This window comes from Danio rerio, chromosome 17 (assembly GCF_049306965.1).
Source record: "Danio rerio strain Tuebingen ecotype United States chromosome 17, GRCz12tu, whole genome shotgun sequence".
In the NCBI taxonomy this organism is placed as follows: Eukaryota; Metazoa; Chordata; class Actinopteri; order Cypriniformes; family Danionidae; genus Danio; species Danio rerio.
The window spans coordinates 22,642,501-22,666,102 of NC_133192.1; the positions used below are offsets into that span (position 1 = coordinate 22,642,501).

The 23,602-nt window shown below is 36.0% G+C and overlaps 2 protein-coding genes across 7 annotated transcripts in view; one reads left to right on the plus strand and one right to left on the minus strand.

The window, feature by feature from the left end:
- hspa12a (heat shock protein 12A) overlaps nt 1-19,980 on the minus strand; it is a 59,643-nt gene extending 39,663 nt beyond the window's left edge. For 3 of the 6 annotated variants that reach the window (XM_017351677.4, XM_073927509.1, NM_001430855.1), the window contains 1 exon segment: nt 19,621-19,980. In XM_017351677.4, coding sequence (XP_017207166.1) covers nt 19,621-19,663 — 43 coding nt within the window. In that variant the 5' untranslated portion in view covers nt 19,664-19,980. 6 annotated transcript variants of the gene reach the window in all.
- Nucleotides 1-23,602, plus strand: part of LOC141378555 (uncharacterized) — an 876,211-nt gene that overhangs the window by 769,608 nt on the left and 83,001 nt on the right. The gene's annotated exons all lie outside the window — the stretch shown is intronic.

Consider the following 23,602-nt stretch of genomic DNA (forward strand, 5'->3'; position numbering starts at 1 on the left):
ATACTGAAAAATTCTTTGATATAGAGAAGTGGGAAAATGGGGTAAATGTACAGGAACTTTAAATTTAAAATAAATCTATCAAACCACTTCCAATGAAATCCCCTGCCATTATAAACTCACCACATTTTAGATGTGAGATAAACAATCTTCACTGGCTAATTGAGACAGGGCTCGCAAAATCCAGTAGACTAAGGGTGCTTTCACACTTACACTTATCTCGTTTTCCCAGTTAGCGCGGTTCGTTTGGCATATGTGAACAGGGCAATCGCACTCTGTTCCACGCCAAAGTAATCGCTTCGAGATCGCTTGAATGAGGTGGTCTCAGCTCGACTGAAACGAACCCTGGAGCGGTTCGATTGCAGTGAGAAAGCGATCCAATCCGAGCGCGGTTATATCACAGTGTTTTATGGATATGTAATAGCCTTACGGCTATATGAAGAGAGAATTATGAGTAGGGTGGGAAGTTTCGCGAATCTCCGGATGCCCGCAAACGAGTGATGATCTCCCGGTAATCTTGCGTTTCCCTCCCGGTCCTCAAATAGGCATCGTCGCGCACCCTTCTCACCCCTCCCCACCACGTCTCTCCTCAGACACGTTGCGCGCGCGCACCCTGTCAATCACCACTAAACCACCACCTCTCCTGACAGCTTAGCAGGACGCTGCAAAATAAACCCTGACACTCTGACCAATGTAAGGAAAGTTTACTCGCACGCGAGTTGTTTTAGCTCTTTTGGTCCGATTAGAAACTTTGCAGTGTGAAAGCGAACCACTCCAAGAGCAAAGAGCAACAATGTAACAATTGTAATCACTGTTTCGGAACAACTGAATTGATTCACAGGTGTGAAAGCACCCTAAAAAAGCAATAGAGCAATTACCAACCTGTCATACATGACATCACACGGGTCCCCGGTCGCAAAAAAAGACCAGTTGCAATAGCAAACATGCCGTGTTGTCGATGCCAAAATCGAAAGTCCAAAAATAGAAAACATAACTTTTACCATACACCACACTGCTTTTAATGCCAACCGCAGACGTCTTTGGCTAAAAGGGAGCTGAACAGAGTGATGACCTAAACAAAAATGCTCGACTCTGCAGTTCTCATTTTAAATCAGGTAAGTTCACACTATGCTGAATCATACACGTTACTCGTTTTTGATTGCAGCAATGATTTTCAGCAAGAACAATTAAATATGGTTAATTAAACTGGGGACACTGAATGCTAAGAATGAAATGTAAACATGTAAGTTCACATACTCTGCTGTACAGGTGCAGTTCACTGTCAGAATGCAGTGGTTTTGCTTGTTGATGATTACCCTGGGGTCCGTTCTTCATACCTCGCTTAAATGATCTAAGATTATTTGGCAGATCCCGGATCTTTTAATCTTGATAACTGATCTCTCACTAATTTGGTTCTTCAAACGAGTTCGCGAATCAGATTAGAATGTCTGGATAAACTGATCTGAGATCGCTGCGTGTGTTGTAAAGGACAGATCTATCGATCCTCGAAATCATGATTAGCAATGCAGCGATTGGCTGATGGCACAGCAGCGTAATGACATCATCTGATTAATTTTCAATTATCCATGTGAGCAAAATTACGTCAAATTAGCAGTAAACGGGTTGTTAAATATGACACGCAATAACCTTCAACATTTGTTGTGAGCTGCAGGCTTTCCACTTTCATGTGTCAAGTATATTCATCATGTATTTCAATGCAAATCAATGTATTTAGTTCCACATTTAGAAAATATTTTCTTTATTATAGTAGCTGTTTTTTAATCGCTGTAAAGAATAACTGGTTGTTTACAAAAGTGTTTTCATATTGGTAAAGGCGTCTGCAACTTTTGTGAAGCATCAAATCACCGGCATATTAACTATCAAAACTATCAGAACGCCGCTTACTTTAACGTTAATGGCCCATTTGACCTGCTGGCGTGGCTTTTCTTCTCCTCTTGGCTGTTTTACAGCGTTACTTTTGGATTACAGAAACGAGCGCGTGTCTGCAGAGTTTTCTCCACCGTGTCTATCATAGATCAGCTGTGAGATCGCCCCTGCCGCTTATCATTCATCTGAAGAGCGCAGCGCGAAAGAGCCAATCACAACCGTCTTTGTTGAGGGTGTAACCAATCAAAGGGGTGTAAGAGAACTAGACAAGGATCAGAAATTGAGCTGGATATTTATATTTTATTTGTTTATATTATTTGCTAAATGCTCGTTTTTTTTTTAAAGTTACAGTTTATATATCTGACTGTTTGTATTAAATGACACAATTACAAATAATAGCCTATATAAATAAATATATTCATACATTTTAATACAAGAGCTGCTGCTGTGAAGAAAATATAAAAGCATCGTCAATGCACCGTGATGCACCGAAATATCGAATTGAACCGAATCGATGGCATGATAATCGTAACCGAACCGAACCGTGAGACTAGTGTAGGTTCACAGCTCTAATATGTAATCAATATAACTTATTTCTAAGACAACAACAAAATATATACCGCATTGGATGTCATTCCCTTGCTGTAAATGCTAGCGCTTATGTTTTTTTTCTGCAACCTCACTGCACGTGCATCCTGATTGTTTACAAACTGGTAATTCGTCTAAAGCCCTGTGACGTCAGGCTACCAGATTTTGCAAGCTCCATAAGAAGCACTGCCTTAAATTCCATTTTCTGCACCATTTATTTAAACTATAGAAATTTATTTTACCATCGTATTTTCAATGGATTTTCTGTGCTCACCTGCTGCTTCTCACAGAGCTTGTGTTTACACCGCCTTTCATCTCCTTTTATGCTTGACATATTTAAGTGACAATATTTGGATTAAATGAAATTATCATTGAAACCTTATGAATTAAAAAAAAAACGCAACAACATTTTACAGGACGTTTCTCCAGTATATGACAATTATAATGACGATTTTGTTGTTGCTTGTTGTTCTTATTTAGGCCCTCAACATCACTTTCTAGAGAGTGAGTGTTTTATTGTCTACCACTGAATCGGGTGTGTACTTGTATTAATATCTTTCAGTTATAAGAATGAGTTTAAAAGTTGTGGTTGTAATTTTAGTAAACACAACATTACAATTTTATTTGACATAAATAAATATTTGTATAATGGCAACTAAATAATAAATATCAAAATTCTGTGACATTTTATCTAAATAAATTGAAAATACAACAATAATATAAAAAAACTAAAAAAATAAACAAACTAACTAATCAAAATTTATGTGAATGAGTAATCAATGTTGGAACAGAATACTACTTGCATCAATAAAGTTGCATCTAAATTACTTCTTATTCTTTGTATTATTTTACTTTTTAATATTTATAAATTTATAACTTATTAACTAATGAAATTACCTAAAAATGAATCCCTTAAGTTTTTTCAGCAGAAAAGTAATTTAATTACAGTAACTAGTTACTTTTAACACTGTGTGTTATATAATACATTAAAAATCCAGTATACTGTGCTTCCCTGGTCACATTTTAAACACAAATCAACTTTAATTTATGACATTTATAACTCTGTGTAGCTTCAAAATGCTACATTTTTAAAATACTAGAATTAACTCCCATTTAATACAGAATACAATAACATTTTCATAAATACTGGATTATTGTGTTTAACATGAGACAGTTAGGAGCATAACACCCATATGAACCTCAGACATGCAGAATAAGAAAGAATGTGTCTGTAGGATTTCCTCATCTCACAATGCAGGAATGTGAAAGTTGTAGAAAAAAATGTGGTTTTGCAGAGTCCAGAAAACTCCCATTTTGAGCAAACGCAGAGCAGACGAATGTTTCGATGTCTGCATGTGCAGTTCCATCGCCTCCCTAAACCTCAAGCCATAAATCATAAATCACATTACAAATGCTTTTTAGACTGTTTAGAGGGTCATATGACGCACATCATCTCATCCCAAAAGTCTCCTCCCAAATCAATGCCAGTGCACTATACTGCCTCAGAGATACACAATACTGAAGGAGAGAGTGAAAGAGAGAGAGCATTGATTTCTCCAGTGCTGAATAGAGCTGTACCCAGCAGTCATCTACACAACAGAGCAGTTTTCTCTGTGCAACCTTACACCAGTACAGCTGAGAGATCAGAGATCAGCAGCTGCGTCAGTCAAACAGAGTAAAACCCTGCTGCATGATACTGCGAAACTGACATCACCTCACAGGTGGGCTCAAATACAGGAGAGCAAGTTTATACTTATGGCCCATTTCCACTGAATGGTACGGTACGGTAGGCTTTTATGGCCATTTCCACTGTCAAAAGGTACCAAAAAGCGAATTATACCGTACCACTTTTTGGGTACCCTTTGACAAAACGGTACCAAAAGGCAGAGCTAGACACGCAGCTGAACGCTATTGGTTTACAGAGAAATGTCACTAGAGCATAGTTAGTGCGTAGCCAGAAGAATGAAAACAAAGGAGCCTATTTAAATGAACATTACACCTTATTAATATATACATATAATAACAAACCATGGTTTACCCGAGCTCAAACAAACCTTGTTGTTATCTTGATGAACAGCCACAAAGCCAAAAAGGACAAAATCTGTCATGTCCTGTTTTTGTTTGACGAGGCTGTCTAAAAGGGTGAGCGGTATCACTTTCTCTACAGTTTCTTGAGCTGATGATAATAACGTGCTCTGGTTTCCCCCACAGTCCTAAAGTTAGTCAGAATTATTAGCCCCCCTTAGATTTTTTTTTTTTCTTCTTTTTAAATATTTGCCAAATGATGTTTAACAGAGCAAGGAAATGCTCACAGTATGTGTGATGATATTTTTCCTCTGGAGAAAATCTTATTTGTTTTATTTCAGCTAGAATAAAAGCAGTTTTACATTTTTTAAAATCCATTTTAAGGTCAAATTTGGCCCCCTTAAGCTATATTTTTCGATGGTCTACAGAACAAACCATCATTATATAACAACTTGCCTAAATTCCCTAACCTGCCTGGTTCACCTTATTAACCTAGTTAAGCCTTTAAATGTCACTTTAAGCTGAATAGAAGTGTCTTGAAAAATATCTAGTCAAATATTATTTATTGTCATTATGACAAAGAAAAAAAACAGTTAGATATTAGTTATTAAAACTATTATGTTTAGAAATGTGTTGAAAAAACTTCTCTCCCTTAAACACAAACTGGGGAAAAAAACAGGGGGGCAAATAATTCAGGGGGGCTAATAATTCTTCAACTGTATGTATGTGTAGGTATGTGTATGTATATGTGTGTGTGTGTGTGTGTGTGTGTGTGTGTATTTTTATATATTCATAAATGTTAGGCCTTTTTACACTATAAGCAAATGTGAAGTGAATAAAGCTCAACCTAAGGGAAATGTAAACTCGCATCTGTACAGTAGAGATAAAGCCAACTTCTCATCTGTTCTCCATTTCTTGATTGGTGAAGAATTAAAAGGAAGAGGATGCACTAGAAGGAAGATCAAAACTCTTCAGCAATGAATATTCAGTTGAGTTTTTTTTAATATGCTCAGATATTATCTTAAAGATGTAAATGCAATGCTTTACTAGTTACATTAAAAGTAATCTCATCACTTAACTCCTGTTACATGTAATGCATCTGCCCCAGCTCAGCGAATAAACTACATTTAAAAATATTTATCTAATAACATAATACAAAACCCATATCACAAATATACAACATATCACAATACATTCTTTCATTCATTTTCTTTTCAGCTTAGTCCCAGTAGTCAGGGGTCGCCACAGTGGAATGAACCACCAACTTATGCAGCATATGTTTTACGCAGCAGATGCCCTTTCAGCTGCAACACTGGGAAACACCCAAGGGCTTTTTGGATTCCCACACATACACTACAGCCAATTTTGGCTTTGGACTGTGGGGGGAACCGGAGCTCCTGGAGAAAACTCACGTAAAACACGGTGAGAACATACAAATTCCAAACAGAAATCCCAACTGGCCCAGCAAGGACTTGAACCAGTGACCTTCTTGCTGTGAGGCGATCGAGCTACCCACTGCGCCACCGTGACACCCATCACAATACAGTAAAGAATAAATATTAGAGGCAAAAAATTTACTATAAAATGTCATCTTATGGTGTCATCAAGCTAGCCTTACCTGGTTTGTCATTCTTAGCTGGTTTAATGCTCCAAAACCGTCAAAAGACCAGCCTGACCAAAGTGAGAAACCAGCTAAAACCAACAAACTAAGGCTGGTTTGAGATGCTTTTCTCAGGCAGGGCTTGTTCACAAGTTATAAAGCACATTTACAACAATACATTTCCTAACTGAGAGACATTTATGGTTTCCTTAAAGGTAATAACAGTGAATGCATTGGCTAATGAATGCACCCAGAGACCGGATCTACACAGTAAGAGGTGCACAGACTCCTCCAGAACAATGTCCTTTGAAAGAGAGGAAGACACCCAAATGTTGAAAGTCTCTGTTATGCATGTACAAGTGTGCTTGTTGTGTCTCCGTAAGAGAATTCTAAAAACGGCCTCTTGGAGTTACAATAGTCTTCCTTCCTGTGCATCTGGTTTTGGACAGCCTGATTACAGCTGCTGCACAAAGAGTAAAGGAAAACCTCTCAAACAATCACAGATGACGCGATCCACAGCAAACGATAAATCAGCAACTTTCAAAAGTCCATGAGTGCTTGAAAAACTTTATGTTTTACTGATCAGCTATTCAGAGTGCATGTGTTGGCAAGGATAAAGTAAAACGAATGTTATGATTGCTCTTGTAGTGTGTTCCTTTGAATAAATGAGAATGCTTTCATTTGAACGACAACCAAGTGGATCTTTTTTATTTTTTATTTATTTTCCCCCACTTTTTAATAATAGGGCCGCGTGTGGAGCAGAGAGAGAGGGTAAGTACCTCTAGTTGGAAATCAAACTCGGGTCACAGTGAGCATTTCAGTGCTACGTGTTGACAAACTTAACCACTATGCTATTGGCGCAGACCAAACAAGTGGCCCTCAGAATAGGCTTCAATAGGTATCAAATTTTTTTTTTGTGATTAATTGCTAAAACATTTATCTTGATATAAGGTATTATCACGATATTGATTGTGATTAAAAAGGTTACTTTAACAGGTATAATAATAAAAAAATACAGTGTATTGTTGGACTTTATTGTATGCTCAGAGAAAACAAATGTCTTAAATTAAATTGTAAAAGGATGCTAAAGTACAACAAGTAACAATGAATTATCATTAGTAAACTTTGGTTAATACATTAAAATCAATTAAGAAATATCCATGTTATAGTTAATAATTAGTTAAATTTAATAAAAGTCTCAACTTAATTGTATTATTTATTAACTCAATTTAATAGATCGATGACAACTTTTGACTTTAATGAGTCATTGAACCATTGAACTTTTGAGTCATTAGCAGTTAACTAAGACGTTTACATCAGCTATTAATAAATGCTTTTGTAGTAGTCATTACATTAACTTTAGTTACATTTACTGATGTTAACAAATGGAGCATTAAAATAGAACACAATGTAGTAGTAGGCCAGATTAACATGTAAAAATGTTAATGTTAGGAAATAAATGACCTATTAAGTCTTAGCCTTTGGTGCTGTATGAACAACCACTGCCAATACAACAATCTGAATATTCTTTAAAGACCCTAAAAGTGTAAATAATAAATTACATTTCACAGTATTTTAAAGTGCCCACAGTATCAACGCTATGAATCCTCAGTGGTAATTTGAGATTACCAGAAAAATGGGTTCACTTGCAAACAAACAATGTATAACTCTACTGCATCATTTAGTCTACAACAAGACCAAACACATCTAAAGAATCCAAAAACAGCACAGCATGTCATAAAATGTGACCATAAAACCCATAAAACCATACAAAAAGACATAACATACGAGCATACACCTAGTTTTCTCTTTATAGTGAAAAATGTACCCCAAACCCACTGAATTATGTCTTCTTGCAGTGGATTTTAAAGTAATTTGTCTTTCTGTTTTGCTCATTTAGCCATTTCATAAACTCTGTGTGAGTTAAAAGCTCTTTCTGACATTTACAAGAAGAATGAAGAGGGTATTAAGAGCAAAAGTATATACATATTTTTTAATCCAGATCCACACGAACACACACCCTTAGTATGTCAAGCTATGTTTTTAGTGCAAATATTTTTTAGGCTTGTAATAGAGATTTGTCCATGCATTAGAAATCAACTATAAACAACTGTATGTTTTTTTCGGTGTTCCAAAGAAAAGAGAAAGTCATGCAAGTTTGCAACAACAAAGTTGAGAAATTGATGACAAAATGCTCCTTTTTTAATGAACTGTCTTTAGTTTCTGAATAGCACTGACTAAATAGATCATAAATTAGGACTTCACTGTAAAATAAACTGTTAATTAACTGTTCCTCATAACTCATTATTTATGTGTGCTTTCAGTTTATTCGCACCTTTGAATTCCATTATGGGACCTTGGTGCCTTGCTCTAAAGATTTTTGATTTTGAAAAGTTTAAATTAAAATTCAAATTTGTTGACATTTTAGTATTTTAAAATAACATATTGGGTGCGATGATTCATATAAAAGTCCAAATTTTTTAATTACAATTTTTTACAATAGCTATTATTTCGTCCGCTATATATTGTTTAAAACTATAGAAAAACACTTTATTGACTTAAAGAAGAAAATTTTCTACATCAAAAGTTGAGAAAGCAGAGATCAAGGTTGTATAATGCAAATCGAAAGCATGAAAACGCCAGTCAATTACAAGCTATGAGCAGCTGTTAATTAACACATCTAAAATGCATGTAAATAGTCTAGATTCCAGCAGTCATGTTCTGATGGTCAGGCTATAGCTTACACTTGAAACACAAGCTTCCCAGTAATGCCACTATATAAGAGAAGTATATATATATATATCCATGCATCTCCCCCACTGCCCCTAAGACTGAAGGCCAGACACAGCTTGACTGGATTATTGGCATTTCTCTCCACGCTGGTTGGGTTGGTTTCCTCACATGGTGCATTCAAACCCACAGGGAATGGACTACAACAAATCAAAGCTTCCTGGCAGCATGTAAATGGTTCTTTTCACGCCCACCATTTCCAGAAAGCTTCAAAAATAAGACCGCGATTTCACCTGAAAGCAGCTTAAAACAATCTCCGATCTTGCAAAATACATTCACATATTTTTGTTCCTGATTTCGTTCCTAACTCCATCTCTCTTGATAATACCAAAAGGGGTATCTGAATAATTCAGACACATGAGAAATTATTCAAACCCAAGTGAACCTCCAGCACAGTGTATGACAGACCCAGTAACTCTGTGAGTAATACTCCACAAGATTTAGGTCATACAGACTAAATTTGCTCATGCAGGTTGCAAAGGACTCAACACACGACTGCAAATGGACTGAACCAATCGCATACAGCGGCTCTTTACTGGTCTGAAATATTAGAATAAACAAAGGTTTGTATGATTTTATTGCACTGTATATAGAGGTGTGTGTATATATATATAGTTTTGTTAAGTCTGCCAAAAACAGCACTCACACCCACATAATAATGGCAAATCATTTTAAATGATCTGTACACAAATATAACTCTGAATGTGACAAAAATGAATGTGATGAAATAAAAAGGGTCTGTTGTGAATTTATTGTTTATGGTTATTTAATACTTTGCACACTCTTGGTGTAACAAATATAACAGACATACTCGTTTCGACAAGAAAGTGAAATTAAATTAATAATAAATCAATAATTATTACTGCTCTCATTACTTTTCAAAAATTGTACTTTAAAACTTTAAAATTAAACTTTTATCAAGCCGTAAATCCGAGGTCACACTTGACTTTTCTCCCCATTCATAGACAAGCGAATGCATTAAACCGGAAACATAACTGCTGCGACAAGTTTTACAGTTTGCTGCATTGGAAAGTTCAAGTTTGGTAAACTCTGACCTGCAAAATCGCATCACATGATGGCGTAAGACCAATCAATTTTAAAAACATGAGTTCTCTGGACAGAAACCTAAAATATAGAGCAATCATTCACTTTTTTGATATCTATTCATTGTGTTTAATCCTGCCCCTTTTCGCAGCGATGTACAACAGAATTTCGCATGCTCAAACTCTAGTGTGACCGCAGCTCAAGAACGCATTGTAACAATAAATTTTTAATAAATGGTATTCTTTTGAACTTTATCAAAGTGTCTAGAAAAATTAAGTTTCTAAAAATGTATTTATATATTTAATTATTTATTTATATAACTATTTTCATTATTACATTACAGTGTACAAACTATTGAGCTCCTGTGACACTGAAACTGAAATAATGACACTAAACATTCAGTGGTCACAGGAATTAACTATTTGTTTTAAATATATTAAAACAGAAACAGTTTTGCAGTATTTATGCAGTAATATAGCTTACATACTGATCTAAAACTTCTTTTCAAAAAATTAAATCTTAGCAACCCCAAACTTTTGAATGGAAGAGAGATTCAAAACTAATAATAATGAACTGAGCTCGCAGATGTACAGCCTGAGAACATATGTGCTGGGTGGAGTCTACTTGGCCTGACTTCATGTCTCTTGGCAGACACGTACTGTTAATAAAAAGCTTGACTTTGTGTATAGAGAGTGTTAAAAAGTGATATATTTCCACTTGTGAGGACTTTTATTGGTTTTTAATGTGACTCACTAAATGTGTAACATTGTCGTTATCACATGGCTGGTCTGTTGACACCAAAATGCCCCAGCAGCTTCCCTTTTAAAAGATTCTCTCTTCTTCCCTTTGGGAACCGAGGAGACTGCAGCCAATACCTTTACCATGACGTAATGGCAGAATGGAATTTTTGGGCTTTTGTGAGTGCCGTAGCAGGCTTCCAAAAGTCTACATCATTCACAGCACGTTTTTCAATTAAATAAAAAGAAAAGATCGCATCTGCTTTAGTATTTGGTAGATATAATCAATCAATGGTTAGTTTCCCCCAAAATAAATTAAGATGACATCATTTACAAGATATTTTTAAACAAATCTGAGAGACTTTATGAGAGAAATTATGCAAAAGTTTTGTGCATCACATTTGCAAATTGAATAAAAGGTCACTTTACTTTAAGGTACAATTCTTGTCTATTAACAAACCATTAACTTCAAGACCTTTAGCTCATTAAAGTAACTAATTTGCTGCTTATTATTATAGTTTGTAAAATATCTGTAGTAGCTGGGTTTAGATATTAGGTAGAATTAGGGCTGTAATGTGAAGTTATGCAATATGAAAAACCGGCATAGATAGGCAATAGTTACAGTTTAGCTAACTTTCTTCAAAAGAATAAAGTGAACTGTGAAGGCAAAATCATAAAATGAATAAATAAAATAACCATTCATTAATCAAACCGTTCAGGATTTGATTGTAATGTGTTCTTTTGGGTTTGGAATAGGGCTGGGAAATTTGGCCTACAATCAAAATCTTCATTAATTGAACATTTAAACAATGTTAAAACGATTACAAATAATGAACGGTTATTTTATTTATTTATTTTATGTTTTTGCCTTCACAGTTCACTTGATTTTAAAAGCGCACCTAGGTTACCCCTTTTTTCAGATTTAATACGAGTCTTTTGCATCTCTAGAATGTGTCTGTAAAGTTTAAGCTCAAAACAACCATCAGATTTTTTATTATACCTTTTATAAGATTCTATCTTATACCGTTTTGCACCAGGTGGCAGTTTTGTTGCACTGCACCTTGAAGGCTAGTCCTCCCCGCTCACTGTATGCCTTTCTACGTGCCTTAATCTCCTCCCTCGGCTGCGTCAAACAACAGACAGACTTAAAGGAAGAACTTAACCAAAGAGTATTTGTTGTAGAGCTGCTACAATGAGTCACACACGATGTCGTTACAAAGTTCACACACACACACACACACACACACACACACATATACATATACACACACATATGCACACACATACACAACGCAGACACACACACACAAACAGACAGCACGCGCTTTTAGCTTTGCACTCTTTTTGCATGCAAATGTGACAGGATACAGGATAATATCCACTGATGTATGGATATCTGTTATGTTAATGTACAAAATAAACCAGATTTAACGTCCACAAACCGGGATTGAAATGTCTTCTTTTTTTATTGATGATCATAGCAAACTGAACAGACCTTTTATTCCCGGTTGCTTTGCGCACGTCCTGTCTTGTTGATTTGACTATACATGTGACTACCGGGACATGTTAATACGCAGCTGTCAATCAATTTGGTGGGTGGGGGGACCGCACTCCTATGTCCACCGTTTTTATGTTGTTAAATTGAAATTGGGTGTGTTTATATCACCCCAATATGACGGTCTTTACACTATATCTACACATGTCTGTCCAAACAGTCTGAAAAGTATATTTTTCACCATATGTGCCCTTTAAGTAAACACACACTATGTACTATCTAAGATTATTTATTGAACAACAATGCGGAACAAATTAAATTAAAACACACACTGCATAAAAGATGGCTCTCCGTGCCACCCACCCTTGCCACCGATACCAAACCGACCAATCACAAAGCTTGCACTATGCATCCTTGTGATGTGTAATTACATCATTTTGAGAGGTGCTCGGGTATGCGATGGCTGCACCGGACCATATATGTGCGCTTGGCAGAAGTATAATATCAGAATAATATAATGAATATAAATCATAAATAATAAGTAAAAATTAAAGCTAACAGAGCGAGGTCACACACACGATAAAGAAAGTAATTGGAAAAATTGATCTTGATCGATATTAGGTTCTGGATGTCGATTTGGATTACTTTTTAATTAAAGCCCTAGTTTGGAATGACATAACTGTTAGAGAATGATGACAGAATATCCATTTTTGCTTAAACTAATCCTTCAGGATATGGTATTTTTACCTTGTATCCAAATCTAGAGTTTATCTAATATAAACAGGACTTTCAAGTTGACGTAAAACCTAAAATAAAGTTTTAAAGTTAAACATTGCAGCATAAAATATACAGATTTTCAGAGATCAAGCCCTTATTCTAGCACTTATTATATTACAGGACAACTCTGACAATGAAAGCGAGTCTGACCTACACAGATGCTGACCACAGACAGCACTCATCAAATTTAGCTCTTCAAAGTGTGTGTGTGTGTGAGAAGCTAAAAGGCATTGAGCTGACCTCAAGCAGAGACGCTAATGGCTCCGCTTTATATTACATCACCTTGTCGTCCTACCTCTCCAAACACACACCGAGGTCCCAGACACCCCCTACCAGCTGAGCATTTCCTGCACTGCAACAACAATTTACTCACACAACATGAGACAGAACGCAGAAAATACTACTCTGCTTAATAAAACACACATGAGTTTTTAGTTCTAGAAAACAAAATAAAAACAGTTCACAAGTGATTCTACTGCTCATTTATTTTTCAAGAAATCCATCATCTCTGTTTATTCCATGCAGCTGGATCGTAGCTATTTTAACAGATGTGGACTGGCATCACATCTTGAGGCCACACCCTGACAGTGGACATTATCTCCGCTCTCTCTTTCACGTCATTCTGCTGAACCCAGAGTTAAGAGTTTCTGGGTGTGCCTGTGTGCATGTTTGTTTGCTTCACATTCGCGTGTTTGCTGTAAGCTGGTCAGAGTTTGTGTGTGTGTGTGTGTGTGTGTGGATGCATGCATGAATGCTGCAGACAGGCATGAATAGTCTCTATCTCATCCATGCTGAGTAAGCAGTCCTGCACCAGGACACGTGCATCAGACTGTTCAGCTGCACCAGGCAGTCACTGCAAACATGTTCAGCATTGCTATCGGCCACATTGAACTTTATGTGTATGCTTGTGTGTCTCATCGTTTAACCCTGATAGATGTCAGAATAAAAGTTTGAAAATGTTAAACTTAATGAAAACAATTTTTTTTTGTTTCAAATAAAGCATTAAAAATAAATGTAAAGTATTTGCCAAGGAAGAATTTCTCATTTAAGATAAGTATCTTCTGCTTACCAATGCTGTGTTGATATAGCCGTAATATATTCCTCTGTTCATGATTATTTGATGAGTAGAAAGTTAAAAATAGCAGTATTTATTAGAAATAATAGTTTGTATTGTAAAAGTATGTTAAATTTTAGTTCGACCAAGTAAGTTCTTGATTTTCATGTTACTTTAAATGGTATTAGATCAGAGATGCTCAAAACTAGGTCCTGGGGGACTAAGTTGGCCCATGGTAACTTTTGATTTGGCGCACCATCCCATCTGAGAACGGGTTATGTATAGATTATCGATTTAAATATAATGTAAGATTTTATTTGTTTGTTTTAATGTTAAGCTACAAAAAGCTATCAGAAATTTAAATGGTGTAAATTAATCAGATTTAGTTTCAAATGTACATACGGTGAGCAAATCAAGGCAAAGGCAGTTTTTGCTTGACTACTTTATTGCGTATTTAAATCTACGGTGTTATAAATGTGACTGTTTGTATTATTATCGCAATACGTTTTAATTAAAAAAGGTTATACTTGGGGCCAGACGGAATCTGCAGACATTTTTTGCTATTTCTGTGCAGACTTTTGATAAAAATCTGTGGATTTACGCAGAATGATTTTGGGAGTTATCATAACTAAAACCTCAATATTTGAAATAAAAAGTAATACATTTTACTTTTATTTAATGTTTAAAATGCAAATCCAATTAGATTCACTTTATGTGGTAAACAAAGCAAGTATAATAATATGTTATATCAACTAAAAGACAGAAAATATGACTTTACAAACTATATTGTACATAAATCATATAAATATTTTCACATTAGTCAATATAATTACTGAAATTAATTTAAAAACTGAAAAACTATAAATTTACAATCATTTACATAAGTAAATAAACAGAATCAATAATAGGCTAAAAATCTGTGGAATTCCGCACGCGCAGATTCTGTGTGGGCCTAGTTATACTGCATTAGTTAATACTAGGGATGCTCAGATTGATCGGCATCGGCCAATAATCACATTTCATGACTCGACTGGTACTCGCCGATCTTCTGAACGGATAATAAATGTTTGTTTATGAGTATACAAAAAGCAAGTTAGACATGCGCTCATCATATGAAGAAGGTAAATCATGTGTGTGGGTGTGAGTGACCTCTGTGCTTCCAACACAGCAGCTGTACGGAGCTGCGATCATTCTGCTGCCATCAATAATTGGAGATGAGCAAAATATGAAAATATATTAAATGGCCTTGCAAATACACTTGTATTTAGGCCTTTTTACAAACAAGAACTGAAAATTCAGTGTTTTTGACTATTGCATGTTCACTTAAACCTGTCTCTAAATATTAGGGAAATTTAAAAAAAATTCAAACTTATTATTTTTTACTTAAATATATTTAATATTATAACTTGTTGTAATACTTGTTGCAATAAACATTAGTTTACAGGCCTGTTTTCTTTTAGGAAAAAATAAGTAATGGATTTATAGGTGTGCATTTTAACTTATGTATCAAATAAGTGCTCTAAACTTTTTCTTTATTGATACAATTTCAATTCTTCTTCCATCATTTGCAATGTTTCCAAAAAATGGATTATCTGCTTTATCTATAATATTCTGTAAAGGTGCTTCAGCCATTACTCTAAATAGTTATAAGTGACATGTTTAAGGGATATGTTCAACAACCTTAATAAAGGAGAAATCTTTACTTTACCATACTTGAAGGGAAAAAGTGCTTTATGCAACGCTAAAGTTATATAAAGCTTGAAGCATCAGAATCAGTACTTGGTATTGGCCGATCACCATGAAGAGGAATCGGCTGAAAAGATCCTGATCAGAGCATCCCTAGTTAATACGATTCAAAGTGATGTATTCTATTCATTTTTATAACCATGAAATAAATTAGGAAATTACCCGTGGCAAATTTAATGTAAAATCGTTTGGTATATTTATCTTCGACCCATGGCTAAAATTGATTTTTGATTTTTGGCCCTTTATATAAAAAAAAGTTTAGGCACCCCTGTAATAGATTACGGTTTAAAAATGCGCAAAAATATGAAGCACCACAATTGTTTTAAATTTTTTAATAATGAGAAATGTTTGAGCTTTCAGTTAGCAAACTAGAATGATTTCTGGAGGATCACGTGACACAAAAGACCGCAGTAATGATGCTGAAAATTCAGCTTCTTATAATCTATACATACAGAAAACCGTTATATTGAACTTTTGTTCCATCACAAAATTACTTTTAAATTTTGATCCAATAAGTGCAGCCTTTGTCAGCAGAGAGTTTTCATTTAAAAAATAAATACAATAAAAAAAATTTAAAAATACAAACAGACAGAATGATAAATGGATGGTCATTTCTATTCCTTCTCAAAAATAAGGCATCAGAAAATTTAATGATATAATTAACAGTCAAATTCATATAAACATTTATAGACAGACTCATTCATTCATTCATTCATTATCTTTTTGGCTTAGTTCCTTTATTATTCAGGTGTCGCCACATCGTAATGAACTTATTTAGCATATGTTTTACGCAGTGGATGGCCTTCCAGTCGCAACCCAGTACTGGGATAAACCAATACACTCTTGCATTCACACGTATACAATATGGCCAATTTAGTTTATTCAATTCCCCTATAGTGCATGTCTTTGAACTTGTGGCGGAAACTGAAGCACCTGGAGGCAACCCACATGAACACAGGGAGAACATGCAAACTCCACACAGAAATGCCAACTGATTCAGTCAGACTTGAACTAGAGACATTCTTGCAGTGAGGCGATCGTGCTACTCAGTGTGCCACCGTTACAAACTTTAAGCAGACTACTGAAATTATATTTATAATATTTCATGAAGTCAACCAACGCAGCAAATTATCCTCGGGCTCTTAGTAGCTACAGTGAAAATGCATGCACCTAAAGTTTAAAAGCCATATTTGTTTACACAAAGCCTCCACATGCAACACGCACGACTACCCATCTAATAAACCATTTCTGAGTCCAATCTTCTCCTCTGTACTGCCTTCATGCTCTACCTATGAGGCCTTTTCCCCTTCACTCAAACAATGGCTGCTTTATACTCGGGGCCCGAAGTGCCACCGTGGGAATGTGCTGAAGGGGGGACATGTTTTTATTCTGCTATTGGTTAAAACTGCTACACACAAATAGTCAAGCCAGTTGGTGTTGACAAGCTGTCAATTTAAGAACATCATGGAGTTAATTTGCACATTTCAACAGCCAAATGGTCCAAAAAACATTTGGCAGCTACTTCAATGCTCCTATGCAAATGTCCCAGTGCGGTGCAATTAGCACACCCGTGTCAGATCTGAAACATCCTGATCTAATAAATCGTTTAGTGCGACTCGTTTCAGAGAATCGACTCTTTCAGACAACGGTGAGAAAATGACTCGGTGATTGAGGTAGGGCACAACTGCGTCATCACGTGGTGCATTTATAATAAAAATATACTCATGGTTTGTTTTTGCATGGTTTAATATAATTTTAAACTTTGAAATATTACTTTACTTTGTTTTATTTGCGTTTTTGACAAATCTGCCGTACCATCAAGTTACAAACGTTCATTTACCCCTGTATCTTCTATTCAACTACTTAATATTCTAACTGTTCATTGGTTTGTATACGCCTTAATTCAATTCAACGAGTCGTTTGGCAACGAATCACCCTGACAGGATTTGTGAGCAGTTTCCTTTAAAGATCCGGTTCATAAGAATGACTCGTCATTAAAGATTTGTTTGAAAAGACGGCAGTGTCGTAAAGATGTTACGCGTGCCCCTCTGAATATCACCTTGATATTGTGTAATTATGCCTACAGTGCAAACATCCTCTAGGAAACGTATTCATAACGACAGCAACACAAGATGCTATTGCTGTATCAGAGATGCACCCCTCCTGAATCATGTTACATCACATCAGCAGTCAAACTGGCGTCCTTCCTAGAGGACAGACAACAGCAGTGCATGTGCTCATTTACCTCCAATGCGCACAACTGTCAAAAACAAATGCCAAACAATGAAACACGCTAAAAAGCCAACATGTACATCCGCGCGAACTAGAGGAAATGCTGTTTTGATACCAAAGCCATGCTGCAAACAGACTCATTTGCACATTTTTTCTGCAATGCGATCCTTCCGTTATTTAAATGAGTGCTCAATCATTGTAATAAGCGTTCGGAAAGTATCTGTAAGGCGTGTGATGTGTTTGGGTCTGTGGTCGAAGAGCCCTACCTCGTTCCGGCTTCACCTGGGATGATGATGATGGAGCGTGCAGACTTTTGCTGCATTGACTCAAAGCTCCCAGAGCGAGACCACGTGACCCAACTCTGCACCGCTACTATCTCAGTCATTTAAGTCCACACTGCGCTTTTAAAGTCAGATGCTATAGCACGTCATAATAAAGATTCAGGCTAAATCTTTTTAAAAAATTGCAATAGTTGGTATATGTTTACATGGAATGTGAAAGATGTTTTTTTTTTTTTTACAATCAGTGAAAGTGCTTTCCAGGACTACTATAGATATTCGTCAAATGTAGCCTATTATCATAATTTAGGATACTCTAAAACAGATATTAGACAAACTACCTTACACCCTCCTACTACAATATGTTTGTTACTGCAAAATGTGTTGGAAATAGGCTAACACTGTTAAGTAAAGATAACATGGGTCAAACTTGAAAAATAAAGAATATTGTTAATGATCAAAATAAAATTAGGCTTACACTTAATACACCTAAAATAAGTGTAAAACACCAAATTTAAAACAAGAATACTGTCATTTAGTAAGTTTTTGTTTTGTTTTTTGCACGTTTTGTGTTAGATACAGTTACTTTTGAAAGTATTTTTTAAGTAACTAAATCTCTTAGTTAGCCTACTTTTTAAGAAAATTAACGTAAATGTGTTCTGATTTGCGTTTTTTGGATTAAAATAGTTTTATTTTTTTTTAGATATATTACTTTTAAAAGTAACTTTACCAAACAATGTTAAAGTTAATCCCAAAACACAATCCCAGTGTTTAATTTTCATAAATAGTGTACACTATTACTACTACTACTCTAGTGTATTTGATGTCAAAGAGTCCATACTAAAATCAGTCCTGCATAACCCTGATTTGTAATCACAACAAATGTAAACATCTGTTTTCCTGAACATTTGCCAAGGGGAACCATTTACCAAGAGGAAAAAAACACTAAAACCGAATTATAATAGGCTATATTATAAATTATTACTGGTGTAAGAGTAAAACTACTTGTGGTATTTTATGATGTTTTATTGGGTAAAGGTAGTTGTCGTATTCAGTATTTTAGCGAAGAATAGTAAACAGGTAGCTTAACAGTTAGCCTATGTTTTTTACTATTGCATTTTGACGTACATTTCTCGTAAAATTAACATGAACAGTCTGCGCACATTTAATTCACAATAAAGCAAACCAGTCGTAAATAGCCTAGCTAATAAAAGTATGATTAAAAAGCTGTGTTTATCTGTATCTGTGAGGCTTGTTAATAATTACACTAACAGTAATGATAGCATGTGGGCTCTGACACTGTGGGCGTTCATAACGGATTCTAACCTACAATTAACTTTTTAAAGTGGCTTTAGTGGGATTTTTCTTACCTGTTATGAGATCGTCAATCTCCAACTCTTTTTCAGTCATCATTTAAATCTTCAGGTTTTCTTATTCCTGTAAACATCCAACTTACTAACTTTTTGCGCGGGTCATCAGACTACTCAGAGAGCTCCTGTTACTTCTCAAGAGTGCTTCTTACGTCCCGTTTCTCGGTTTCTTCACTACGTTCTTATTATCGCCAAACTTCCAAACTCCAGCCCAAAATTCTTGAAGAATATAACGTTTTAGAGCACATTTAAAACGTATCGCGTCTCGAATTTGACCTACAGTTGAGTTTTTTCGTCTAGAGAAGAGAAGTGTAAAGATCCTGACTTCACGTCTGTAGGATCGGCATCCCGCCCCGCCCTTCAGCGCCACTCCATGTGGCAGACTAATGAATACAGTAACAGAGTAAACACAGGCCTCGAGGAATAAAGTGACACGCAATTCATTCTACTGTTTTCACTATCTGTCTGTCTGTCTGTCCGTCTGTCTGTACATTCCATCCTTTTGTCTGTCTATCCATCCATCATTTAATCTATCTATCTATCTATCTATCTATCTATCTATCTATCTATCTATCTATCTATCTATCTATCTATCTATCTATCTATCTATCTATCTATCTATCTATCTATCTATCTATCTATCTATCTCTGTCTGTCTATATCTATCCTTCTATCCATTCTACTATTCATCCATCTTTTTGTCTGTCTGTCTGTCTGTCTGTCTGTCTGTCTGTCGATCTATCTATCTATCTATCTATCTATCTATCTATCTATCTATCTATCTATCTATCTATCTATCTATCTATCTATCTATCTATCTATCTATCTATCTATCTATCTATCTATCTATCTATCTATCTTTGTCTGTGTCTGTCTATATCTATATCATCCATCTTTTTGTCTGTCTATCTATCTATCTATCTATCTATCTATCTATCTATCTATCTATCTATCTATCTATCTATCTATCTATCTATCTATCTATCTATCTATCTATCTATCTATCTATCTATCTATCTATCTATCTATCTATCTATCTATCATATTCTGTGCATATGATGAAACAATATTGCATCCCACCATTGACACTATGCATGTGTTAAATTGTATAAGTTTAGAATGCAGTCGTTTTTGATTAAATCTTTTTTTTTCTTTTTTCTTTTTGCACTGCAGTGTTACTGCATACCTTCCCAGTAAATTGCACATTAAAGGCTATTTTAAAAAGCTGTGTTAATGGCCAACTCTCAGGAGGAGGTCCCTCAAAGGGCTGAACACAGTGGCACATGAGTGTCAAATCAGTCAGGGTTGAAGACAGACAGCGGGACATGATATCATCCCCCACAGAACAGATGGGTCTCTCCTCTGGACTTCTCAGGACTATTTTTTTAAATAATATTAAAATAGAAACATACATTTATAAAGTAGGTAATTTGTAAACTGAACATCAGACTTCTGAATATCATGTGGTTTTTAGAGAAGGAGAGCAGTGGCAAGTGTCGGTCATCTCCCCTGGCATTGCTGGGTTATAGAAAGGCTCAATGCCCCATCTAGTGGTCAATTGGAATTTGACCCGCAAGACCCTTAGCCTGACATTCAAAGCCTGAAAAGACTATGCATTTAGATTCCCAATCAACCATCTACAAATGTACAAAGCTCATTTAAAAATGAATTAGTAAAAAGATTAGATAGTACAAAATCTATTTTGTCATAACTAACAGGCTTTTTTTGTTAGCTGGTCTTCCTGACCTACACAAAATACATGAACGATTCCAAGATTTCATTCCAAGAAGCTTGTTTTAAAGATCCTGCCCACAAAAGTTGGAATGATGTAGCATCAAAATATAAAGTGAAATTAGATGATAAATTAAAAGACAAATTAGGCTACTTCCAAATATTAGCTGCAATCATTTAAAAGGTCAATGCGAGTAATGCAGAACTAAATAAAAAATGTGACTAAAAAACATTAACAGTAGCTGTATCCACCCACAGATCGTCACTTCCCGATAAACTGGGATTAAATGTGGCTTTTGGAGGCGCAAGACTGCTCAATAGCAGGGGTTCCCAAGCTTTTCAGCTCGTGACCCTCAAAATAACAATTACAGTGACTTGCAACCCCCACTATCCAAAGTTTGACATTGTGCCGTAAAATCAATCTGCTGCAACATTATTGCTGTGTCATTAAACAGCCATATCACCCTGCAGCCCAAGACCGGTTAATCACTGAAGCTAAGCAGGGCTGAGACTGGTCAGCACTTGGATGGGAGACCACATCGAAAAACTAGGTTGCTGTTGTAAATGATGTTAGTGAAGCCAGCAGAGGGCGCTCAACCTGTGGTCTATGTCAGTCCTAATGCCCCAGTAAAAGTGAAGGGCACACTATACTGTCAGTGGGTGCCGTCGTATGGATGAAACAATAAACGAGGTCCTGACTCTCTATGATCTCTGTACTTCTTGTAAAGAGTCGGGGTGGAACCCTGGTGTCCTGGCTAAATTCTCTCTTGGCCCTTAACCATCATGGCCTCCAAATCATTCCCATCTACTGAATTGGCTCTATCACTGTCTCTCCACTCCACCAATAGCTGGTGTGTGGTGAGCGCACTGGCACCGTTGTCCTGTGGCTGCCGTCACATCATGCAAGTGGATGCTGCACACTGGTAGTGGTGTGGAGAGACCCCCCTCATGATTGTTGAGCACTTGTATAGCCATACAAGATAAATGCGCTATATAAATACATATTACATTACATTAATCTAGTGTAATCACGCCAGAAGTCTCAATCCAATGGGAAAATAATTGAAGGGCTGATGGCTTTTTATTTGCATGTTGTTATTTTATCTAATTATTAAATACTAAGTTTATTGACATACAGTAAATCATATTTTTAAAATCACCAAGCGATCCCTCCTCATTGTCTCGCGATCGCCATTTTGGGAATCACTGCTCTCTGGGAGCAAAGATGCTCAAGACTGGTCTGGAGGTAATAATACTGAACCACAACACTTTAGAATGACCAAAACAAAATTAAAATGTTTTACAATGTGGTCGGTCACCTGGTTTGTCCTGTAATGCTGTCCCATTACACCCATGTTATCATCACATGATCTCTTATGACAATATATCATGACTTAAATGTGCATTTAGTAAATGTTTTTTGTCCTAGTTTATGCTAATTTATTTCCTATCTGATAAAAAGTTTATACTCAGTAGTGTGAATATGTTTTTATGCACATTCATCAAGCATTTTTTGTGTAATCCAAAATGCATTTTAAAATGTGGATATAAACATAGCTAGTGTAAATAGAGCAGTGTACCTTTTAAAGAAACAAGATGCAACATTGTGGCCAACTTCCTACTGGTCCTTCACATGCTGCCAAACCACTGAAGATGTGATCTGTGATGTCTGGCATCAATATGTTATTATAGCACATCCATCAAGATTGGGACATCTCACAGATGCATATTTAGAAAATTTGAAGGCTAAAACAACTGTAGAAGGCTGCATTACCCTGCTGAAAGAGGCCATTCTCACTAAGGAAAGGTTTTCACTTTGCTTTGCTGGGCAGTATATGTTAAACTTACATCAACATGACTTGTCGGTTATCAGCGGAACATTGCAGAGGAAATCACACTCTGTCACTTACTTAGGAAAATAGTACACAATACATACACAGCTGTTTAAGGTCTGTTTGCAATGCTTACATGCCCATAGTCGACAACAAAGAAGTCATTATAAGCTCTGATTTGTCTATGGCAGGAATAACCACTTCTATACCTGCTGTTTGGATTCTAGTGATCTTGAAGGCATGTTGTGCTTTCCAAATGGGATATGTTGCCCTCCGAAGGGCACTATGAGACGAAAACAATCATGGCCATCAAATTGAAGTGTTGCTCCAAACAGAAGTGCTTTGGAATGAAAGATTTTGAAGGGTACAACAAATGGACACTTTGGGCTCCCATGATCCCTTGCACAGGGAAGATTTTT